This window comes from Marmota flaviventris, chromosome 18 (assembly GCF_047511675.1).
Source record: "Marmota flaviventris isolate mMarFla1 chromosome 18, mMarFla1.hap1, whole genome shotgun sequence".
Taxonomy (NCBI): Eukaryota; Metazoa; Chordata; class Mammalia; order Rodentia; family Sciuridae; genus Marmota; species Marmota flaviventris.
This window is the reverse complement of record NC_092515.1, coordinates 3031246-3050388: the sequence shown is the minus strand read 5'-3', so window position 1 is coordinate 3050388 and position 19143 is coordinate 3031246. Positions and strand designations below refer to the sequence as shown.

At 51.2% G+C, this 19143-nt stretch overlaps 1 protein-coding gene across 1 annotated transcript; it reads left to right on the top strand.

The window, feature by feature from the left end:
- The first annotated feature begins 830 nt into the window (after positions 1 to 830).
- On the top strand, positions 831 to 18826 carry Cacng7 (calcium voltage-gated channel auxiliary subunit gamma 7). The gene is made up of 6 exons (XM_027921542.2): positions 831 to 898; positions 3394 to 3618; positions 4243 to 4329; positions 4681 to 4821; positions 17990 to 18135; positions 18503 to 18826. The coding sequence occupies exons 2-6, from the start codon at positions 3423 to 3425 to the stop codon at positions 18758 to 18760; spliced, it is 828 nt and encodes a 275-aa protein (XP_027777343.1). The 5' UTR covers positions 831 to 898; positions 3394 to 3422; the 3' UTR covers positions 18761 to 18826.
- Positions 18827 to 19143: the final 317 nt, after the last annotated feature.

Below are 19143 nucleotides of genomic sequence, written 5' to 3'. Positions count from 1 at the left end.
AGGACCCGGCTCTGCTCCTCTGCGCCCGCCTGCTGCTCTGGGGACCCCGGCCCGGGACGCCCCCTCCCGCCTCCTCCAGTCCCTGGCCTGGCTAGAGTTCCAGTCTTTATCAGGGAACCCCACCACCACCCCCGGCTCGCCCCTGCTCTCTCTCCTTCTCAGGGTCTGTCTCTGTTTCTCTTTCTGTCTCTTCTGCCTCTTTCTGTCTCTGTCTCTCTCTTCCCCAAGCTCAAGGTCTCTGGATCTCAGCATCTCTCGGCCCCAGGCTTTTGAGCGCTCTCTGCCTCTTTCTTTCTCTTTCTGGGTCTCTGACCTCTCCACTCCCTCGGCCTTAGAATCAGAGCCTCGGTAGTGGAGGGGGTAAGGGATCTTAAAGTCCTCTGTGTCTCCCTTTCCCTGTCTCCTACGGTCTCAGGACCCGTGGGTCCCTGACTCTCTCAGCCTCAAGGTCTCTGCCTCTCTCTCTCTCTCTCTCTCTCTCTCTCTCTCTCTCTCTCTCTCTCTCTCTCTCCTGTCTCTCTTTGTGCCTGTCCCTCCCGGGCGCTCTGCCTCTGTTCCCATTCTCTCTCCCTCTCTGCCTCCCCCATCCCCAAGGCCCATCTCCCTCCCTCCCTCCCTGCATCCTTCCCCCTCCCTCCCCGCCCCTCCCCTCCTCCGCAGTAGCCAATGAGCGGCCGCCGGTCCCTGCTCCCGGCTCCGTCCGCCGAGTGAGGCCGCGGGCGCGGGGGGTGGGGGGTGGGAGGCCGGGAGGGGGCCGGGACGCCGGGCTCCGGGGCGGGGGCGGGGGGCGCGGGCACCGGCGACCCCGGTGGCGGCGGCGGCGGCCGGGGGAAGCCGCGAGGCCGGTCATGCGGCTGCGGGGCCCGCGGCCCGGAGCGTCCGCCCAGCCCTGAGCGAGGTGAGCGCGAGGGGAGGGTCCTGGAAGGCCGGGGGGGCCCCTGGAGGAGAGTGGAAGCCGCAGCTGGGACCGAAGGGGCCTGAGTGGCGGCTGGGGTGGGACGCCGGCGGTCAGGACGCCCGAATTCAGGAGGCTGGGGGGTGTAGGGGAAATTGGGCCTGGCGATTCCCGGAGGACCGGGTCCGAGGGTCCCGGAGCCGGGAAACTATACTCCCAGCGCCGGTGTCTCAGAGACCGTTGCCACTGGGGAGGGTCTAGGCAGAGTCCTTGAGAGGCGGTACCTGGAGTGAGGGTGGAGGGCACAGGCCGGAAAAGCCGGGTGTGAATCTGGAAAGGGGTCCCCAGAAAGGGGGAGTTACCGTCTCCCCAAGAGATTGAAGGGAGAAGGAGTTCGGACTGCGGGTTAGAGGAGTAGGACCCCAGGGACTCAAATGCCTGGGGTAAAGGACGAGAAGGAGGCTCCAGGCCTGGGGGGAGGGTCCCATAGGAGGATGGGCTGCAGAATAAGGAGCTCTGGGCCGGCCAGGTAGAGGGGAGGCTGGAGCGAGGAAGGCGCGTGTTCGAAGGGGTGCAGACCGGCAAGATCCCAGCTGGGTGTGGAGGCAGACAGAAGAAAGTGTCAGCTACCTGGACAAGAGTGTCGGCGACGGGGTTTAGGATGCTTGCTTCCCAACTGAGAGGACTGGAGCCGAGCAGGCAGCGGGCGGTCAAGCCCTGGAGCCAGCCGGTGGGGGTTGGGAGAAAAGCTAGCTAGAGCTTTGCCAGTCCCTGATCCCTGGGGGGGATCTTGATGCTGTGAATAGGAGGGTGGGGGCTTGTCTTAGACTCCGGGGTCCTTATTGGGGTGGGACAGAGTTTCAAAGTTTCAAGAATTCTAGTTAAGGAAGGTGGAGTCTCACGTCTTGGTTACATTGTTTGGCGAGTATTTAGGGGGTCTCAAACTTTTCTGTCAAAAAGATGATGGATAGAGCTGGTATTCGGGGATGTTGAGGTCTCTGGCTGAGATAGGCTGAGGACCCCAAGGTGAGCCCCCATATCATGGCATTGTGTGGTTTAGGGGAAGGGGGATATGGGGATTGCAGGTGAGGAACTGGAAATCCTTCCGTTTCATGTTTAGGGGCCTCCTGGTTGGAATATCTGGGTTGCCAATTGGACTTTGGGAGACCATAGGTATGAACTGGGGATTTCTTGTTCAGAGGGTTCAGTGTTGGTATCTGCATTCCATGGTTGATGTTGAAGAGTGTCTGTTATTAGAAGTCCTAGCATGAGAAGTCAGGGGCAGAATCTCTGGTAAGGAATTTTTGGGTCATTTGATGGGGGATGGGATCCTAAAATTCCTAGTTCTCTGATTTCTAGCCAGCAGATGAGGATCCTAGTTTTACTGGGATGCTCTGGTTGGGATGCTGGGTCAAGAGTACCCCCAGCTTGTTGTTTAGGCATTCTGGAGTCTCTAGTCAAGATCATGGTTCCAGGTCTCTGGGTCTCACTGTCCTGGGATCCAGAAGCCTGTAACCAAGACCCAGTATCCCAGGTTCAGGGGCTGCCTGATCTGGGAGGGTGAAATTAGGGTTCTGGGATTTTGGCTCTGGATTGTGGCAGTGATCTTAGATTGGAGTGCCAAATTGAGGTCAAGGCACAGGATCAGCTTTAGAAGGTCATGGGTCAAGTTCATGGTGTTAGAATGGGGTGTTAGGGTCAAGTCCGAGAGTTTAAGCTTTGATGGGGCCTCTGCTCAAAGTCTCAGGTAAGCTTGAAGTCAAGGGTCTGAAACCAAGATATGGGGGTTAGGAATTCTTGATTAGTGACCCACTTAGGAGATTTCTGCAGTTCAGAGACAGGGTCCAAAGGAAAAATATCGTGGCATTGGATCAGGGCATGGGTTAGTTTCTGAATAGGTCAAGTTACACAGCATCCAGAATCTAAGCCTACTGCGCCAGGTGCAGGCACCTAAGTCCTGGCTTAATGTTGAGATGATGGGTACTGGTCTGGGAGCTTAGGTCAGGACAGAATAAGGGTTGAAGCTGCCTGTCAGCCTAATAGTTCTCTGTCACCAAGTCAGGCTCAAGGTTGGGGACTCTGATTCTAAGACCAGGTTCTCAGTTCAAGGCAGGAGGTTAGGGCTGGGAGTCTGGTGATGGAATTGAAAATCTGGAATTAGAATTTGTGATAAAAGCCATGACATTTGGAACCAGGTCCAGGCCTGGGATAAGTAGATTTGAGACTTGTGGTTGGAAATCTAAACCTGGGGTTAGGAACCTGGAGCCAGAGCACAGTTAGCAGATACCAGAAGGCCCATCCTGAGGTTGAGGGTCAACAGTTGGTGGCTCCAGTCAGTATGCAGGGCCGGGTGGTGGCTCAGGACACAGAATTCGTGTCTGAGAGTTTGGTTGTGGAGTTAGCTTTCTGGCCAGGGCCCCGTATACCAACTGGCCCCACAGGTTGGGGACTTGGGTGAATCCGCTCGTGGTTCTGCACCTCAGATTCTGGTTCCGCAGGCCCCGCAGGGCGCCCCCCGCCGCTGAGGATGAGTCACTGCAGCAGCCGCGCCCTGACCCTGTTGAGCAGCGTGTTCGGTGCATGCGGCCTGCTCCTCGTGGGCATCGCGGTCAGCACGGACTACTGGCTGTACATGGAGGAGGGCACTGTGTTGCCGCAGAACCAGACCACCGAGGTCAAGATGGCGCTGCACGCTGGCCTCTGGCGAGTCTGCTTCTTTGCAGGTGCAGCAGCTCACCTGCTCTTTGCCCACCTGTCCAGCCTTGCCCGGGACCCTGAGTATTTATCCATAGTCCCCGTTCCCGAAATCCAGAAGCCGACCCTGCTTCCCTTCTGGAAGCCCAGGTTTCTATGTGGAGCCCGTGCCTAGCCCTTTATTCGCTAGACCAGGAGCCTGATGCTGACAGAATTCAGGTCCTCAGACCCCTGCCCACCCCTGCTCTCCTTAACTCTAGACTCGGTAGTCTGAGTCAGAGTCCCCTGGACAGTTCCAGGGTGACATGGGCCGGATAAAAGAATCCAGCCTCCCGGTTGACCACAGAGACCCCGGCCTTTCAGGAATCCTGACCTGCGTCCTTATTCCTATCGGGTCCCGGAGTCTTCGGTGAACAGTCTACTCTCTGAGGACCCCAGGTCCAGCCCTGCCCTCTTCCAACCAGGTGTCCCCAGGGCAACTCACAAGAACTCCTGATCATCCCGCCTACCCCATCCCCACTCCTAATAACAGAGCAGCCCAGAACCCTCGGGGGAAGTGTGGCATCTCCGTCCTGGGGACGCACTGCCCGTCCTGCCCCTAACAACCTCTCTGGAACGTCCCTGTCATCCTGCCATCTTCGTCTTCCCACCAGGTCGAGAGAAGGGTCGCTGCGTGGCCTCGGAATACTTCCTTGAACCAGAGATCAACTTGGTGACGGAAAACACGGAGAATATTTTGAGTGAGGGGAAGAGGGGGGAGGTGCCCAGAAAACTAGCGGGGTCACGGGAGGAGGGACAACGTTGGGAAGGGGAGGGGTCCAAGAGCAGAGGCTAGAGGAAAACCGAGTGGAGGGAGAAGGGGCAGGTTGAAAGGGCGGGGCCTGGACGGGGAGGAGTCGCAGGAAAGGGGAGGGGAGGGGTCAAGCCCGGGGTGTGACCTGGAGAAGGGTGGAGTCAGCCGGGAAGTATCAGGAAGGGGAGGAGTCAACGGGGAAGGGGAGGAGCCGAAGGGACCAGGGTGATGAGAGCTTGGGGAGGTGTCCCACTGGAGAGTCCCCCTCACCCTGCCTCTCACTGTCCGCCTCTCCCAGAGACAGTGCGCACGGCCACTCCCTTCCCCATGGTCAGTCTGTTCCTCGTTTTCACGGCCTTCGTCATCAGCAACATCGGCCACATACGCCCTCAGAGGACCATCCTAGCCTTCGTTTCTGGCATCTTCTTCATCCTGTCAGGTGAGCTGAAGGAAAGAACTTGTAAGTTGGGGAAATTGTTTCAAGTGGCCCCTCTCCCACTTAGAAAGCTGTTTCCTTGCTGTGTGTCTTGGGAGGAGTTGCAGAACCTCTCTGAACCCCACTTTCCTTCTCCATGAAATGAAGCTAGCACCGTGCCCACTGCACAGCATTGCTTAGAGAACCAAATCATAGCAGATGCGTATTGGGTGCTAATAAGCTGCCCTGCTCTGTTCTGATACAACAACCCTGTGAGGTGAGTGCTATTAATAGCCCCATTTTACAGATATGGAAGCAAACGCTCAGAGGAATGAAGTCATTTGCTGAGGGCCACACAACTAGTGAGAGGCAGAGCTGGGAATCAAAGGCACGCCAGTCGCCTCCAGAGCTGTATTTTTAACCACCACTGATATTTTAGTAATTAACAGTTTACAAAGCTCTTTATTTTCTGTGCAACATTTTGACTTTTCTCAAAGAGAAAGTCAAAAGTTTTGTAGTGAATGCTCATGTGTGCAGGACTTGGGTCAACGATTGGCGTCTTGCTAGATTTGTGTTATCCTATATCTGTTCCTCTGTCTATATTTCTAACCCTCCATTCATCTCTCTTACTTTTTAGATGGGTTTCAAAGTAAATTTCAGGTGTCTGTTCACTTAACCCTAAACACTCCACTGTGCATGTTGTTAGCTAGACTTCTGTATTTGTATACAGTTCTTTTTCCTTTCTTTTGAGGTTAGAGGCTCTTTGTATGATCTCATACTCCTCTCATGATATCTCTCAGAGTTGTTATCATCACTTGCTTGATAAAGCGGGGTCGTGAGATCCAGAATTGTGTAGAGAGTTGCCCAAGAGGGCTGGGGATACAGCTGAGTTGGTAGAGTGCTTGCTCTGCGTGCACAAAGCCTTTGGGTTCAATCCCCAGCACCACACACCACACACACACACACACACACACACACACACACACACACAAAGAGTTGCTCAAGATACCAGACTAAACTGGTACCAGATGACTCAAGGGCTCAGACTTCCAGTAGACTTCACTCTGGATTTTACCCTTCCAAATTTCAGCTCGGTGCAGTCCACTTCAGTCCAGCTTAGCCCAGTGCAGCTCAAACATGGGAGGCCTGTCAGTCCAGTCCAGCTGACCCCAATTCATTCTGACTCAGTTCTCCAATTCCATTTGAATGAATTTGCCACAATTTAATTGAGCTGAAGTCAGGTACTTGCAGCTGAGCTGATGTTTGATAAACAAACCCTGCCGTGTGTCTCACCTCCACTCTGTCCCCCTAGAGCTGCCCTTGGCCTCGTCTTTCTGGTTGACTGTGCAGAGTTGAAGAAGCCTCTTCAGTGTCCCCTCCTCCAGGCTCCTCCCTGCTCCTCACCCAGCTCTCTAGCCACACCTCCCCCGAGCCTTCAACCTCGCCTGACGAGACCTTTTCCAGGGAAACCAGGGTGCAACCTCTGAGCAAACTCAGATCACGGCATGTGGAGCCAGACTGAGCTAAAATAAGACATGTAGAATATCACCATCCCAGAGTGTCAGAGCAGCAAGGTCTCATCATTTTTCAGATAGAAAAATAGTGGCCTAGAGAGAGAAAGTGGGGCAGGAGTAGGTAGCATGGGGAGTTTTATTCAACCTACCCAAAAACGTTAGGAGGAAAGCCCCATTGTTTGCAGTTCACAGAAATGGAGAGGGACTAGAGGAGGTGACAGCCAGTCAATGGAACTGGGATTAGAACCAAGGGTATTCTCCCAAACCACGTGTTCACACACCACTGCACCAGGAACTGCCTGCCCAAGGTCAAGCCGAGAGTCAATGATGCAGTCAGGGCTGGACGTCAGACTTCTGATCCAACAAGAGTCACTTGGAAGAGATCGAACCCTATGTCTGAAACTCTTCCTTGAGTTTATTTCCGAGACTACAACCAAAGTGTTCTATCCCAGGGAACCATTCCTGTGTCCTCAGGCTTATGGGGTACAGTGGGTAGAGGCACAGGAGGCGAACCTAGAATGACCGGGGTCCAAATCCTACCACTAACACTTCCTAGGTGACTTAAGACCTTCTCTTGCTGAATTGTTGCCAATAACACTTCATTTATGGACTCTGAAATTTTAATTTGATGTAATTTTCATGTGTCATGAAATAGTGTGCTTCTTTTATTTTTATTTTTCCCCACCAGTAGACCAAAAAAAAAAAAATTCTTAGCTGGTAAACCATACAAAAACACTTGGTGAACCAAACTGTAGTTGGCCAACCCCTGATCTAGATCATGGGTGTAACGTTCCTGGACTGAAAGAGTGCGTACTCAACATGTAGGGGAAATAAATGAACAAACACTGAAATGCAGAAGTAATAGCAGTCACACAGAGTGCCGTGGGGCCAGCAGTTCTGAGCACTTTATACAAATTAAGTTATTTATTTGTCTTGACTTACAAGGCAGGTACCATTATTATCTCCATTTTACCACTGAGGAAACAGAAATACTCAGAGGTTAAGTTTTTTGCATTAAAAATGGATTCCAACCCAGGCCTCCCTCACCATGGCATTACCCTGCCCCACTAAAATTTTAAAAATTCTAAAAACAAAGGACCTAACACCAGTATCTTAGATCTTGGAACAGAATGACCTGGTCCAATCACCTCATGTTCACAAAGAGGACTCTGAGTCTCAGAGACACACAGGAGTTGCCCGAGGAGGGTTTATTGATGGATTTGGCACTTGGTTCTAGAGAAAGCAGTAAGGGCTGGGGCCGGGGAGGGAGAGGGGCATTGCTGGGGGTTAAACATCCCTCAGGAACTGTTCTGGGCATGGACTAGGGGAAGGAGACTGGAAGTGGTGTCACAGAGGAGGTGGCTCCTATAGTGGCCCATGCAGGGGCCGATGAGGTCTGTGTGGGATGGAGGTGTGGGCATAGGGGCAGTTGGACAGTTGTAGGAGAGAAGGACATCACAAGGGGATCAATGGAACCACATGACTTGCTGGGGGTGGGGTAGAGGGCATTGATTTTCTTTTTCTAGGCCATAAGAGGCAAGCACATGCACAAGCGTACACACGCTGCTCTCACCCATGACCTGTACCTCTGCTCACTCGTGCAGTCATGGGGCATCCTGTGTGCCAGACCCGGTGCTTGGCCCTGGAGATACAACCCACTCTAAACAGGAATCCAGATATAATCTGGGCCTTGGTCAGAGCCTGTCACCACCAACTCGATTCCTTTGGGTGGACTTAAATACAGAATGCCTACTCCAGCCCACAAGCTCTTCCACGATCTGGCTGCTGCTCAACCTCTGACCCCACTTCCTAACCCACTGGCACTCTTGACTCAGAACATGGATCGCAGGCTGATCTTGGGATGTCTAACCCACGTTCCTCTCTGTGTGGGTCGCTTGCCCCTCGTCCTCAAGGGGCTCAGACCTGTTTCTCTTCAGAGCTGCCTTCTCTAACAAGTCCAGCAGCCCTTATGTGTCTTCATAGTATTTACTGCTGTTCTCGTCTTGTGTGTTTCAGCCTCTTTCTACCAGAATGTAAACCCCAAAGGGCGCGGACCTTTCCAAACCTGTGCTTGCTTGTCTGCAGAGCCTGGATGAGTTGCCGGTGGGATGTAGACGCTAGAGTGTTTGCAGAATGGAGGAGTGTAGAAGGGGGAGTGACCGCTCAGGGCGTTCTGGAAAAGGGGAGATGCATTCACCCAAGACAGTCGGGTGGCATGGGCAGTGGCCAGGGAGGGCTTCCAAGAGGAGGTGGCACCTGCGTTGGTGCTGAAAGGGCAAGGGAGGATTTTTCCAATGAAGAAAGGAAATTGCCTTGTATGGAAATGTTCATAGCATGTGTAGAGGCACGGGAGCAGCTGTCCATGGTGCTGAAACCCCATTGTTCTGAAGCCAGGTTGGTTCTATTCAGCTTGATTTTGCCTACTGTGATCTAAGAATTATGGAGCAGGTGTAGTCGAGGGAGTGGGAAGAGAGTATGAGAGCTAGATTACAGAGACAGGAAGGGGGGAGGGAGGGAGGTGTGTGTGTGTGTGTGTGTGTGTGTGTGTGTGTGTGTGTTCTGGAGAATCAGAGCCATGGTGAAATGGCCAGGATGGAGAAAGGAAAGAATGGCTTATTTTCTAAAAAGCTTTTTCCTCATTGGAGATATTTGCTACAGACCCTGCTTCTGGCTCTGCTGGTGGGGACTGTTGGCTACTTAGTACTGTAAGGTAAAGCAGGGGCTCACCTCCAGGCTGGAGTGGGTGGGAGGCAGGGTCACCAGCAGGAACTGGATCAGCCCTGGACTTCCAGGCTGAAGGTGGATGCCTCCCCTGTGGGAAGCAGGGAGCCGAGAGGAGCTGAGAGCACAGAGGGCTAGAGTCCATCCTGTTTTTAGAGAGAACCAGTATCTGAAGCAGGATGATAAAGATTTTGAAACAATGACACAGGCATAGAGAATAAGGGCCAAGCTGGGCTAGGCACCTGGGGCTGCAGGGAGGGTTTTGATACATGAAGAACCCAGAAATAAAGTGGACCATTTGGTGGGTGATGACTCTTTGTGGTGGAGAGAGAGAGGGATGGAGATGACCCCTGCATTTGGTTTAGGCACTGAGTGGGGCTGGCATCTGGGCTTCCTTGGTATTCCTTCCCTGTAAACCTGCCTGTCTTTCAACCCTGTCTCAAGTTCCACTGGATAGCACTTCTCAGGCTCTCTCTCCCCAAGTGTCGAAATTATGGAATACTAGAGGTCAGAAGTGCTATGGTGTCCAGAGTGAGGAAAGTTTCATTATTAGAAGGGATGAATGAATAGTGGGATTTGGAGTGAATGAAAGATTAGGCCAGGCACCGTGGTGCCTGCTTGTAATCCCAGCTACTCCAGAGGCTGAGGCAGGAGGATGGCAAATCCTAAGCCAGCCTCAGCAACTTAGCAAGATTCAGAATAAAAAAATAAAAGGGTCAGGGTGTAGCTTAGAGTGTTACCTGGGTTCAATCTCCAGTGCACAAAAATATATGTTAGTTAAGATTTAAAAGAAGAGACAAAGGCAGTCAATGTGCTTTTGCAGAGGTTCCGTTTGCCTGGCAAGAGTGTTCATGCACTCACCCTTGCTGGGCATTTTGTTAGGTGCCAAGAATGCTACCGAGGAGGACCAAGGGGACGTGTACTGGCATCATAGAGTCCCCAGCTTCCTCGTGAGTTGGGGGACGTGTACAATAAAGAAATGACAAGGGCTGAGGACACAGCTCAGTTGGTAGAGTGCTTGCCTTGCATGCACAAGGCCCTGGGTTCAATCCCCAGAACAAAAAAAAAAAAAAAGAAGAAGAAGAAGAAAGAAAAGAAATGACAAACAGGAGCATGTGAAGTGGTGATGCGTGCCACAAAGGATACCGAGCAGGTTAAGGAAGGAGAGTGAGTCATTGCTCTGTCGCACCCATCAGAATCACCTGATCTAAAATATCTGCGCCCCCCACTCCTTTTTATACACACCATACACATTCTTGGCTTTGTTATTTGAAAGTAAGTTGTAGGCATTATAATTCATCTCTAAAAAGTCAAGGTCAGCGTGCATCCTTTAAGGATGCAGACACTCTTCCATAGGACCACAATGCTGCTAGCACAGTTAGAAATTTGATAAAAATTCCACAATATAATTTAATCCGTTTTCTTACTGTCCCAGTTGTCTCTCAAGAATGTCTTTTTTTCTGGACTGGGGGTGTAGCGCATTTGTAGGGCCCTTGCCTAGCATGCAGGAGGCCTTGGGTTCTGTCCTCAGTGTTATGGAGAAAGAAAGGAAGGAAGGAAGAAAAAAGAAAGAAAAGGAAAAGAAGGAAAGGAGGGAGAGAGGGAGGGGGGAAGGAGGAAGACTGCTTTTGAGCTTTCCCTTCAGAACAAGGGTTGGGTCTAGGTTCACGTGCGGCATTTCGTTAATAAATCTCTTGTCATGGAGACTGGTTATGCCACAATGTTTCTTTTCCCACATTGACTTTCAAAATATATTTCATTCTGAAAATATGGAAAGACTGGTTAGGGAAGCCCCGGGCACCCTTCACTGGGTTCCAACGATTGCCAGCATATGGCGGGCTTTTTATAGTCACACCACCGTGTCCCCTTTCTGTACTTTGCTGCCTTATTTTAAAGCCAGCCTCAGACAGCAACCCATTTTGTCCACAAGTATTTTAGTATATCCCTGAGTTAGAAAGTACTCTTTTATTTACTATAGCCATGTTGCCATTATCGAGCCCAAACAAATAAGAAGAATTGCTCAATATCATCTCTTATCTGGTTAGCGTTCAGTCCTCCCACCGGGCTCCTCAGTGTCTTTTAATGGCTAGTTTGTCTGCGAATCAGGATCCAAATTCCACATGTGCATTTAGTTGATAGATCTCTGAAGACTTTTAATCTCAGTTCCTCTCCTTGATTGTATGTTTTTATTTTTATTTTTCATTTGTATTTTGAAGAAATCTGGCCATTTGTCGTGTAGAATTCCCACATTCTGGAGTTTCCCAATCATGTCCCCGTGTATTCAGCCATCTAAGATCTCTGGAAGCCTGGGCAGATCTGGGTTTGTTTTTGGCAAGAGCACTTCATAGGTAGGTGGTGCTGTTCGCGTCCTCCTGCATTCCACCCATGGACAGACGCTTCATGTCTGGGCCTCTTCCTGAGCTGCTGGGATTGCTCTCTGGCTCGGGCACTTTCACCTTGATTCACACATCATCCCCTGAAGGACAGGGGGTCCCACAGAGTATCCCCAGCCTTCATTGACCCGACTCCTCATTTAATCTATTCCTCTTTCTTATATTTTCTGTAAGCTGGACGTTGTCAGACTAGAGGCTCGATGACAGCAGATTAAACGTGGTTACCCAGAAAACTCGGAGGTGCTGCTCTGACTTTTGGATCACTTCAGTAGCAGCTAATGTCAGGCAGTCCCCGCCCCCTGTCCCTGTCAGCCTCAGCCACGTGAAACTTGAGCCCTTGGTACAGGTGATGTCCATCAGAGCTCTCCATTGATGAGGTAGGCTTTTCTCTTTGCAATGAAGAAGTAATTTGCAAGGCCACACTGCAGCACTGTGGGCTGTGTTCATTTTTATTTTAATTTTTTTTTTTTTTAGAAAAAAATGCAAACCTATGGAAAAGTTGCAAAAAGGATACCAGGAACTGTCAGATAGCTTTCACCTAGACCAGCTTCTACCCACGTGTACATGTACACTTGTGTTGTATGTGTTACTCACATATGTAATATATACATTGTGCATACACATGGATGTACACACAGAAACACCTGAGTATAAGTTGCAAACACTTCACTCCTAAATAGTTTAGCACATGTTTCCTAAGAACGGGGCATCCACCCCCCACCCCGACTGCACTGAGGATTGAACCCAGGGGCACTTCACTACTGAGCTGCATCCTCAATCCTTTTTTAAAATGTTAAGAAAGGGTCTTGCTAAATTGCCCAGGCTGGCCTTGAACTTTCTATCCTCCTGCTTCATCCTCCTGAGTCACTGGGGCTACAGGCTTGCTCTACCACGCCCAGCTATAAGGGCATTTTCTTATGAAACCACAGTACAATAGTCAAACTCAGAAAGTTGAATGTTTTCAGGTAATACATAGTCCATACCCAGATTGCAGCAGTTGCCCCAATACTCCTTTGTGGTCATTTTTTTTTCTGACTCAGGATCCAACCTAGGGCCATGGTTTGCATTTCCTTTGTCTCTTTAATCTCCTTACAGATTTAAAAAAAAATCATATTTTTTTTCTTTGAAAGGAGTAAGCTAGGTACAGGGGGTTAGATGCTATAAAGAGGAAAACATTCAACATATCCATCTGCCCCCCTCCCCCTCGCGCCCTGCGGTCCTCCCTGTCTCCCTCCTCTTTCTCGGGTTGGCTTCCTCCCACCTTGAAGACTCGCTCTCCTTGCCCCGCAGGCTTGCCTTTAGCCTCGTGGGCAGCAGTAGGCCTTTCCTGTTTCTGCTGCTTTGCAAAGTCACCGGTGGACAGGCCGAGATGTTCTCCTTTGATACTCTGAACAGAACAAGAAAAGGGCCACAGGAGGCCTCTTGGGTGCTTTGGGATCTTTGAACTTCTCTTTCCCGTTCAGGAAGATCTAGGTGGCCCTTTCCCTTTCATTCTGCCCTTGCCCTGTCTTCAAATTTCCTTTCTCCTTGGCAGACTTTATTCTCTCTGAACACTTCTTAGAAACTCCGAGAAGCTGACCGCGGCCTCTGGGCGCTCCTGGGCGCCTCCAGCGAGTTTGTGCAGATGCACACGAGGACATTTTCCTCTGGAATCCTGCTTTCTCCTGTTCTGTTGCTCTCCTCCCTCTGCGGCCAGTGCCTGCTGCCCGCCTGCTCTGCTCGCACTGGGCTGTCTCTGTGGGTCTGTGCAGTCGATGCTCTGTACGCTTTTCTTTCGTCTTTTATATAGCTCCGATGCTTTTTTTCCCCCAATCTTTCATGTTGGCGTTTTTGAACTGTGCAGTCAGTGGTTTTGTAGACTGTCCCACGGTGTCCCTGTGAGTGGATCCGGGTTACGCATTCTCAGCGGGAGCACTACCCGAAGGAAGCAGAGACTAGCTCAGCCTTCCACACGGGCCCTTGGAGTCCACCTGCCCGATGATTGGCGGTGTCATAGACAGTCTATGGGGAGGTTCTGTCGTCTAGCGATTCAGCGTCCCTGGTGATGCTCCCTTGCACCTAAAACGTGCCACCCTCGTGTACAAATGGGGATGCTACTGAAGCCAACCTTATTTCTCTTATTAAGTTTTAGAAATATCAGCATGGACTCATACTTAAAAAAAAGTTTTTTTTCATCTTGTCACATGACTTTGCTTGAGTCATTCACTTTGGTGCTCATACTGTCCTCAATTTGACTACCAGGAAGCTCTTCTAGCTGGTCCTTGTGGGATGGGACCCAGGGCCTCACCCATGCTAGGGAAGCACTCTACCACCCATCCATGTCCCAGCCCTTAGTTTGTTTTCTTATTTTAAGACAGGGTCTGACTAAGTGCTGAGACTGGCCTTGAACATGTGATCCTCCAGTCTGGGTCTCCACAGTAGCTGGGATTATAGACCTGTGCCATGGCTCCTGGCTCTTTACCACCCCTACCCCTGGCTTCAAATTGGCTGTGTCTTCAGGGAGTCTAGTTCCTCTTAGTGAGGAATGACATTAGGAACCAAGAGCAGGGGGGCTTGGTGTGCTCAGTGCTTTTCGGGGTGCCACTCTCAGGACCTTCAGGTCAGAAGGCTGGGAAATTATACATATTTAAGGAGCAGGAGCTTCTAATGATATCAAAACACTCTACGAGTTTTCTTGCCTTACTTTGTTTGTACCTTTCTTCTTTCTGAGTGAGAAGCTCTCACTCCCTGAAGCATCAGTGTATTCATGGGTCCACTCAACCCCACAATGCACATGAAATAACTTCAGAACTGCTACCCCTAGATTCTACCACCACCCCCCAAAAAAAAAATCTACTAAGAAAGGCTCAAGATTACTTTGTAGGTCTTTGGTCTTTAGTCTGATATATATAGGCAAAGTGCTGTTTTGGGGGGTATTTTTTTTTTTTTTTGCAAAGTGCTGTTTTTAAAAGCTGCTTGGGGGCTGGAGATGTAGCTCAGTGATAGAGCACTTGCCTAGCAAGCACAGGCCCTGGATTCAATCCACAGCACCCCCCCCCCCAACAAACACACACACACACACACACACTTTTACTTAGGTTATGCTCCTTCCTACTGTGGCCATATTTTTAATTTAATATAGGATTAGATTAATTTATTTGCTTATTTTTAATTTCAGTTTTCCCCGTCTGGATGATTCTCTTTTAATATAAAATATTTGCCCAGTTTCAGAGGTGCAGTGTTCTCTCCTTGTTGGCACCCACCCCTTTTGCCTCCCATGCGCCTCTCCACAGAGAAGCAGGTGCACGCCTGTATCTTCAAGCATGCTTTTTTTCCCGCCTAAGAGGCAGCTTGCTGAGCACTCAGGTCCACGAGTTGCCTTGCTCCTTGCGCTTGGTGGTGTGGTCTGGACTGTGACCCTGCCTTGGGTCCCGGAGGTCTCCCTCCTTGTTTCACTGAGGCACAGCACTTTGTTGGACGGATGTGCCACAGTGGATTCCATCTCCACGAGAGCATTTCCTGCCTCTCCAATTACAAATCATGCTGCAGTGAGTTTGCTTGTGCATCTGATTTTCCACATGATCAGAGGGAGGCCTTCAGGATAAATTCCTAGAGGTAAAGGATTGATTCACACGGGGCTTTGTTAGGTATTGCCACATCCCCTGCTCAGAGTCACACTGTTCTGCACTCTCACCTTCTCCCAGTCTTACCTGAAGATGTTGGGAAGCTTTTGATCATCTGACTGCTTAGTTTTCATCTGCATTTATCTAATTTTGAAAGAGGGAGGTTTTTAAATTTATTACCTATTTATTTAAGACAGGGTCTCACTGTGTTGTCCAGGTGGCCTTGAACCTCTGGAATCAAGCCACACTCCTGCCTCCATGTCCTAAGTAGGGGAATGCAGCAGTTGTGTGACACTGTCCCTGGCTTAACTCAATGCCTTTTTAAAGAGGTGACAAACAGCCAGCAAATCCCAGCAGCTCATGAGGCTGAAGCAGGAGGATCATGAGTCCAAAGCCAGCCTCAGAAATGTCGAGGCACTAAGCAATTCAGTGAGACCCTATCTCTAAATAAAATACAAAATAGGGCTGGGGTGTGGCTCAGTGCCCCTGAGTTCAATCCCTGGTATAACCCCCCCCCCCAAAAAAAAAAAAAGAGGTGACAAACACTAGGCACAGTGGTGCACACCTGTAGTCAAAGTGATTTGGAACCTTGTGCATGGCTCAGGCCTGTAATCCCAGCAGCTTGGGAGGCTGAGGCAGGAAGATCACAAGTTCAAGGCCAGCTTTGGCAACTTTGTGAGACCCTAAGGGACTTAAGGAGACCCTGTCTCTAAATAAAAAATAAAAAGGGCTGGGGACTCTGCTCAATGGTTAAGTGCCCCAGGTTCAATTCCTAATACCGAAGCAAACAAACAAAAACAGAGGTGACAAACTGGAGGAAGGCCCTCAGGAAACTGGGAGAGGCATATTCCGGGGGCAGGAACAGCACAGGTGGAGGCCCTGAGGCAGAAACTAGCTTGATGCACTCCAGGAAGAGGGGAGAGCAAGGAAGTAGGTGGCTTAAGCAGAGGGATGGGAGGACTTCTCAGGGATGAGGTTGGTGGGGACCAGGCAGTGCAGGTATTAGTGTCTACAAGGTCACCAAATTTTTTCTGTAAAGGGTCAGATCACAAAGATTTTCACTTTTGCTGTCTGTCTGTCGCAATACTCTGCTCTCCACAGCAGTAGAAAGCAGTCAGCAATATATCAACAAATGGGTGTGGCAGTGAGCCAAGAAATTTGTGTTTATAGGGACAGAAATTTGAAATTCATATACTCTTCAAATTTGAGATGTAATTCACAATATACTGTTCATGTAATGTGCATCATAGGCTTTTTGGTAGATTCACAAAGCTGTGCCACCATCTCCTTAGCTAATGTCACAACACTTCATCACCATCAAGAAATCGCACCCTCGTTAACAGCCAGTTATGGTCGCCCTCCCTCCTAGGCCCTGGCAGCCACTAATCTACTTCCTGTCTCTGTGCTGTTGCCTGTTCTCAGTAGGAACAGGGTCACATGGTGTGTGGTCTTTAGCATCTGGCTTCTTTCTTGGACCAGTTTCCCGTGCATTCCCGTGGTAGCCTAGGTCGGCACCCATCCCCTTTGCAGGCCAAATAACATTCCTTCTGTTGATGGCCCACTGTTTGTTTATCCATTCATCAGCTGGTGGACATTCAGGCTGTTTGCACTTTTTGGCTACTGGGGAATGCTGCTACAAACATTTGTGTACAATTTTTTGGGAGAACATATGTTCTCAATTCCCTTGGGTATATACCTAGGAGTGGAATTGCTGGGTCATATGGTAATTCTATCTTTAACTTTTTGAAGAACTGCCAAAAGAAATCCATATACTTTCTGCATGCTACAAAATATCATTCTTCTTTTGACTTGTTTTTCAGCCGTTTAATTATGTAAAAGCTGTTCAGAAACAAGAGGTGCACTGGATGTAGTCTATGGGTCATGGTTTGCAGATCCCTCTTAGAGGCAATGAAAGGAGTTTGGATTCTGGGTGTGACAGTCACACAATGCTTATTTGTAGGACTCTGAGGGAAGACGCTGATAAGGCTATGTTAGATGGATTTAGGACAAGAAATGGTATGGCCTCCTTAAGTCACCCAGGTCTGGCTGCTGTTAAAAGCAGAGTTCATATTAGGAAAGTGTTATTTGCTTTTTGAAATTCTCAAGCCAGACTTCTCCACACGCTCCATGTGCCTCTGTTTCTTCCGCTGTAAGTGGTGATAAAATGTGTCTACTTCAGAGGGTTGTTTTGAGTTTTGAATGAGTTACTTCCTATATAATGCTGAGAACAGCACCTAGCACAGACCAAGACCTAGCTGCTAGTATCATTGATGCTGTCACTTCTTTCCAGCTCAGGCCTCGTTCTCTTCCCCATAGAATATCACAACTCCCTGCCCATCTGTTCCCAACACCAAAGCCCTGAAAGGGTCTTCTAACACTCTGATCTGTCTGTGTCCTTCCTCTGCCCCAAGCTGCCATGGCTCCCCAGTACCCCTGGCATCATGCTCAGCTCCTCAGCCTGGCATTCAAGGCCTATCAGGACCTTATCCCTGCTCCCTTCTCTAACCTCAATTCTGTGGCTGTTGCCCATGTTGTAGGATAGACTAGCTCGGTGTGCCCCCCATCAAATCTTGCCCATGCTGTTCCCGCTGCCAGGAAATGGTGGGGCTCATCCTTTAGGACTTGGACAAAGGAAATTTTCCTTGATTTCCCTTGGTCCTGCCCCAGGTGGCCTTGGGCCTCTTCTGGACCCACAGAGCTCAGTGCCTGATGCCTCATAGCTCATATCACCCTGCTTGTGATTGTTGGTTGGTGTCCATCTTTAGCTTTCCCAGCTGCACTGAGAGTCTGGGTGGCGGGTTTGGGGTAGGGTGAAGAGGAGGTTGTTGGTTCCTCTTCAGACTCCCTGCACCTACTCTAGGTCCAGCCCAGGGGGTCCTGGACGTGGGGGGAGGGAAGGCGGTGCTGTGGGGCTGGGGTTCCACTTCCTCATGCACCAGGGCCCCTGCTCTGCTCCCCCTAGGCCTCTCCTTGGTGGTGGGCTTGGTCCTTTACATCTCCAGCATCAACGACGAGGTCATGAACAGGCCCAGCAGCTCCGAGCAGTACTTCCATTACCGCTATGGGTGGTCTTTTGCCTTCGCGGCTTCCTCCTTCCTGCTCAAAGAGGTGATGTCGGTGGGGCCCAGACTCTAGGGTCAAGGCAGGAGGGGATGGGGGCCTGATTCCTGGGCCCAGGAGGACAAGGAGGCTGGGATGTAGGCTCTGGGTTACGAGGGAGATGGCGGGACTGGAGGGGTCTAACCCCTGGTCCTGGAGAGGAGGGATCTGGGAACTCCAGCTCCTGGGGTCCTGGTGAGGAATGGGGACTTGTTCTCCCGGGTCTGGAAGAAGGGGGTGCCCGGGGGCTTGAGCTCCACGGCTTGGGGGAAGAGCGGACTGGAGCCTTGACTGTTGGGTTCTGCGAGAGGAGGGGACTGGGCTCTGGTAAGAGGCCTGGGGGCGCCTCTGGGACTCTGACGGTGCCTTGCCGCAGGGGGCCGGCGTGATGTCGGTGTACCTGTTCACCAAGCGCTACGCGGAGGAGGAGATGTACCGCCCGCACCCCGCCTTCTACCGTCCGCGTCTCAGCGACTGCTCCGACTACTCCGGCCAGTTTCTGCAGCCCGAGGCGTGGCGTCGGGGCCGCAGCCCGTCGGACATCTCAAGCGACGTCTCTATCCAGATGACGCAGAACTACCCTCCCGCCATCAAGTACCCCGACCACCTGCACATCTCCACCTCGCCCTGCTGAGGCGCGGCTGCTCGGAGCATCCCCTCGCCCCTAGCCCAACCCCTCCCCGCGGGCCGCCCTGAACCGCAGCCCCGGCCAGGGATACTCCCGCCAGAGTAAGCTGCTCCACCCTTAGGCCCCGCCCCGCCACCCTCCCTCTCTTCAATGGCTCCTCCCACTTCCCCGACCTCTCCTCTTTATTGGTTCCTTCCACTTGAAAATGACCCCGCCCTCCGGTCTCAAGCCGCATACGGCCACGCCCAGACAGTAGCCCCGCCCCTTCACCCGGTCCGCGAGCCCAGCACCCCCGAGCCCGCCGGAGCCGCTTCACTGCAGGGGCGCTGGGCTGGAGAGTGGGTTCGGCAGCCGCCAGGAATGCCGATCATCTTCTCCCCTGCGCCCCG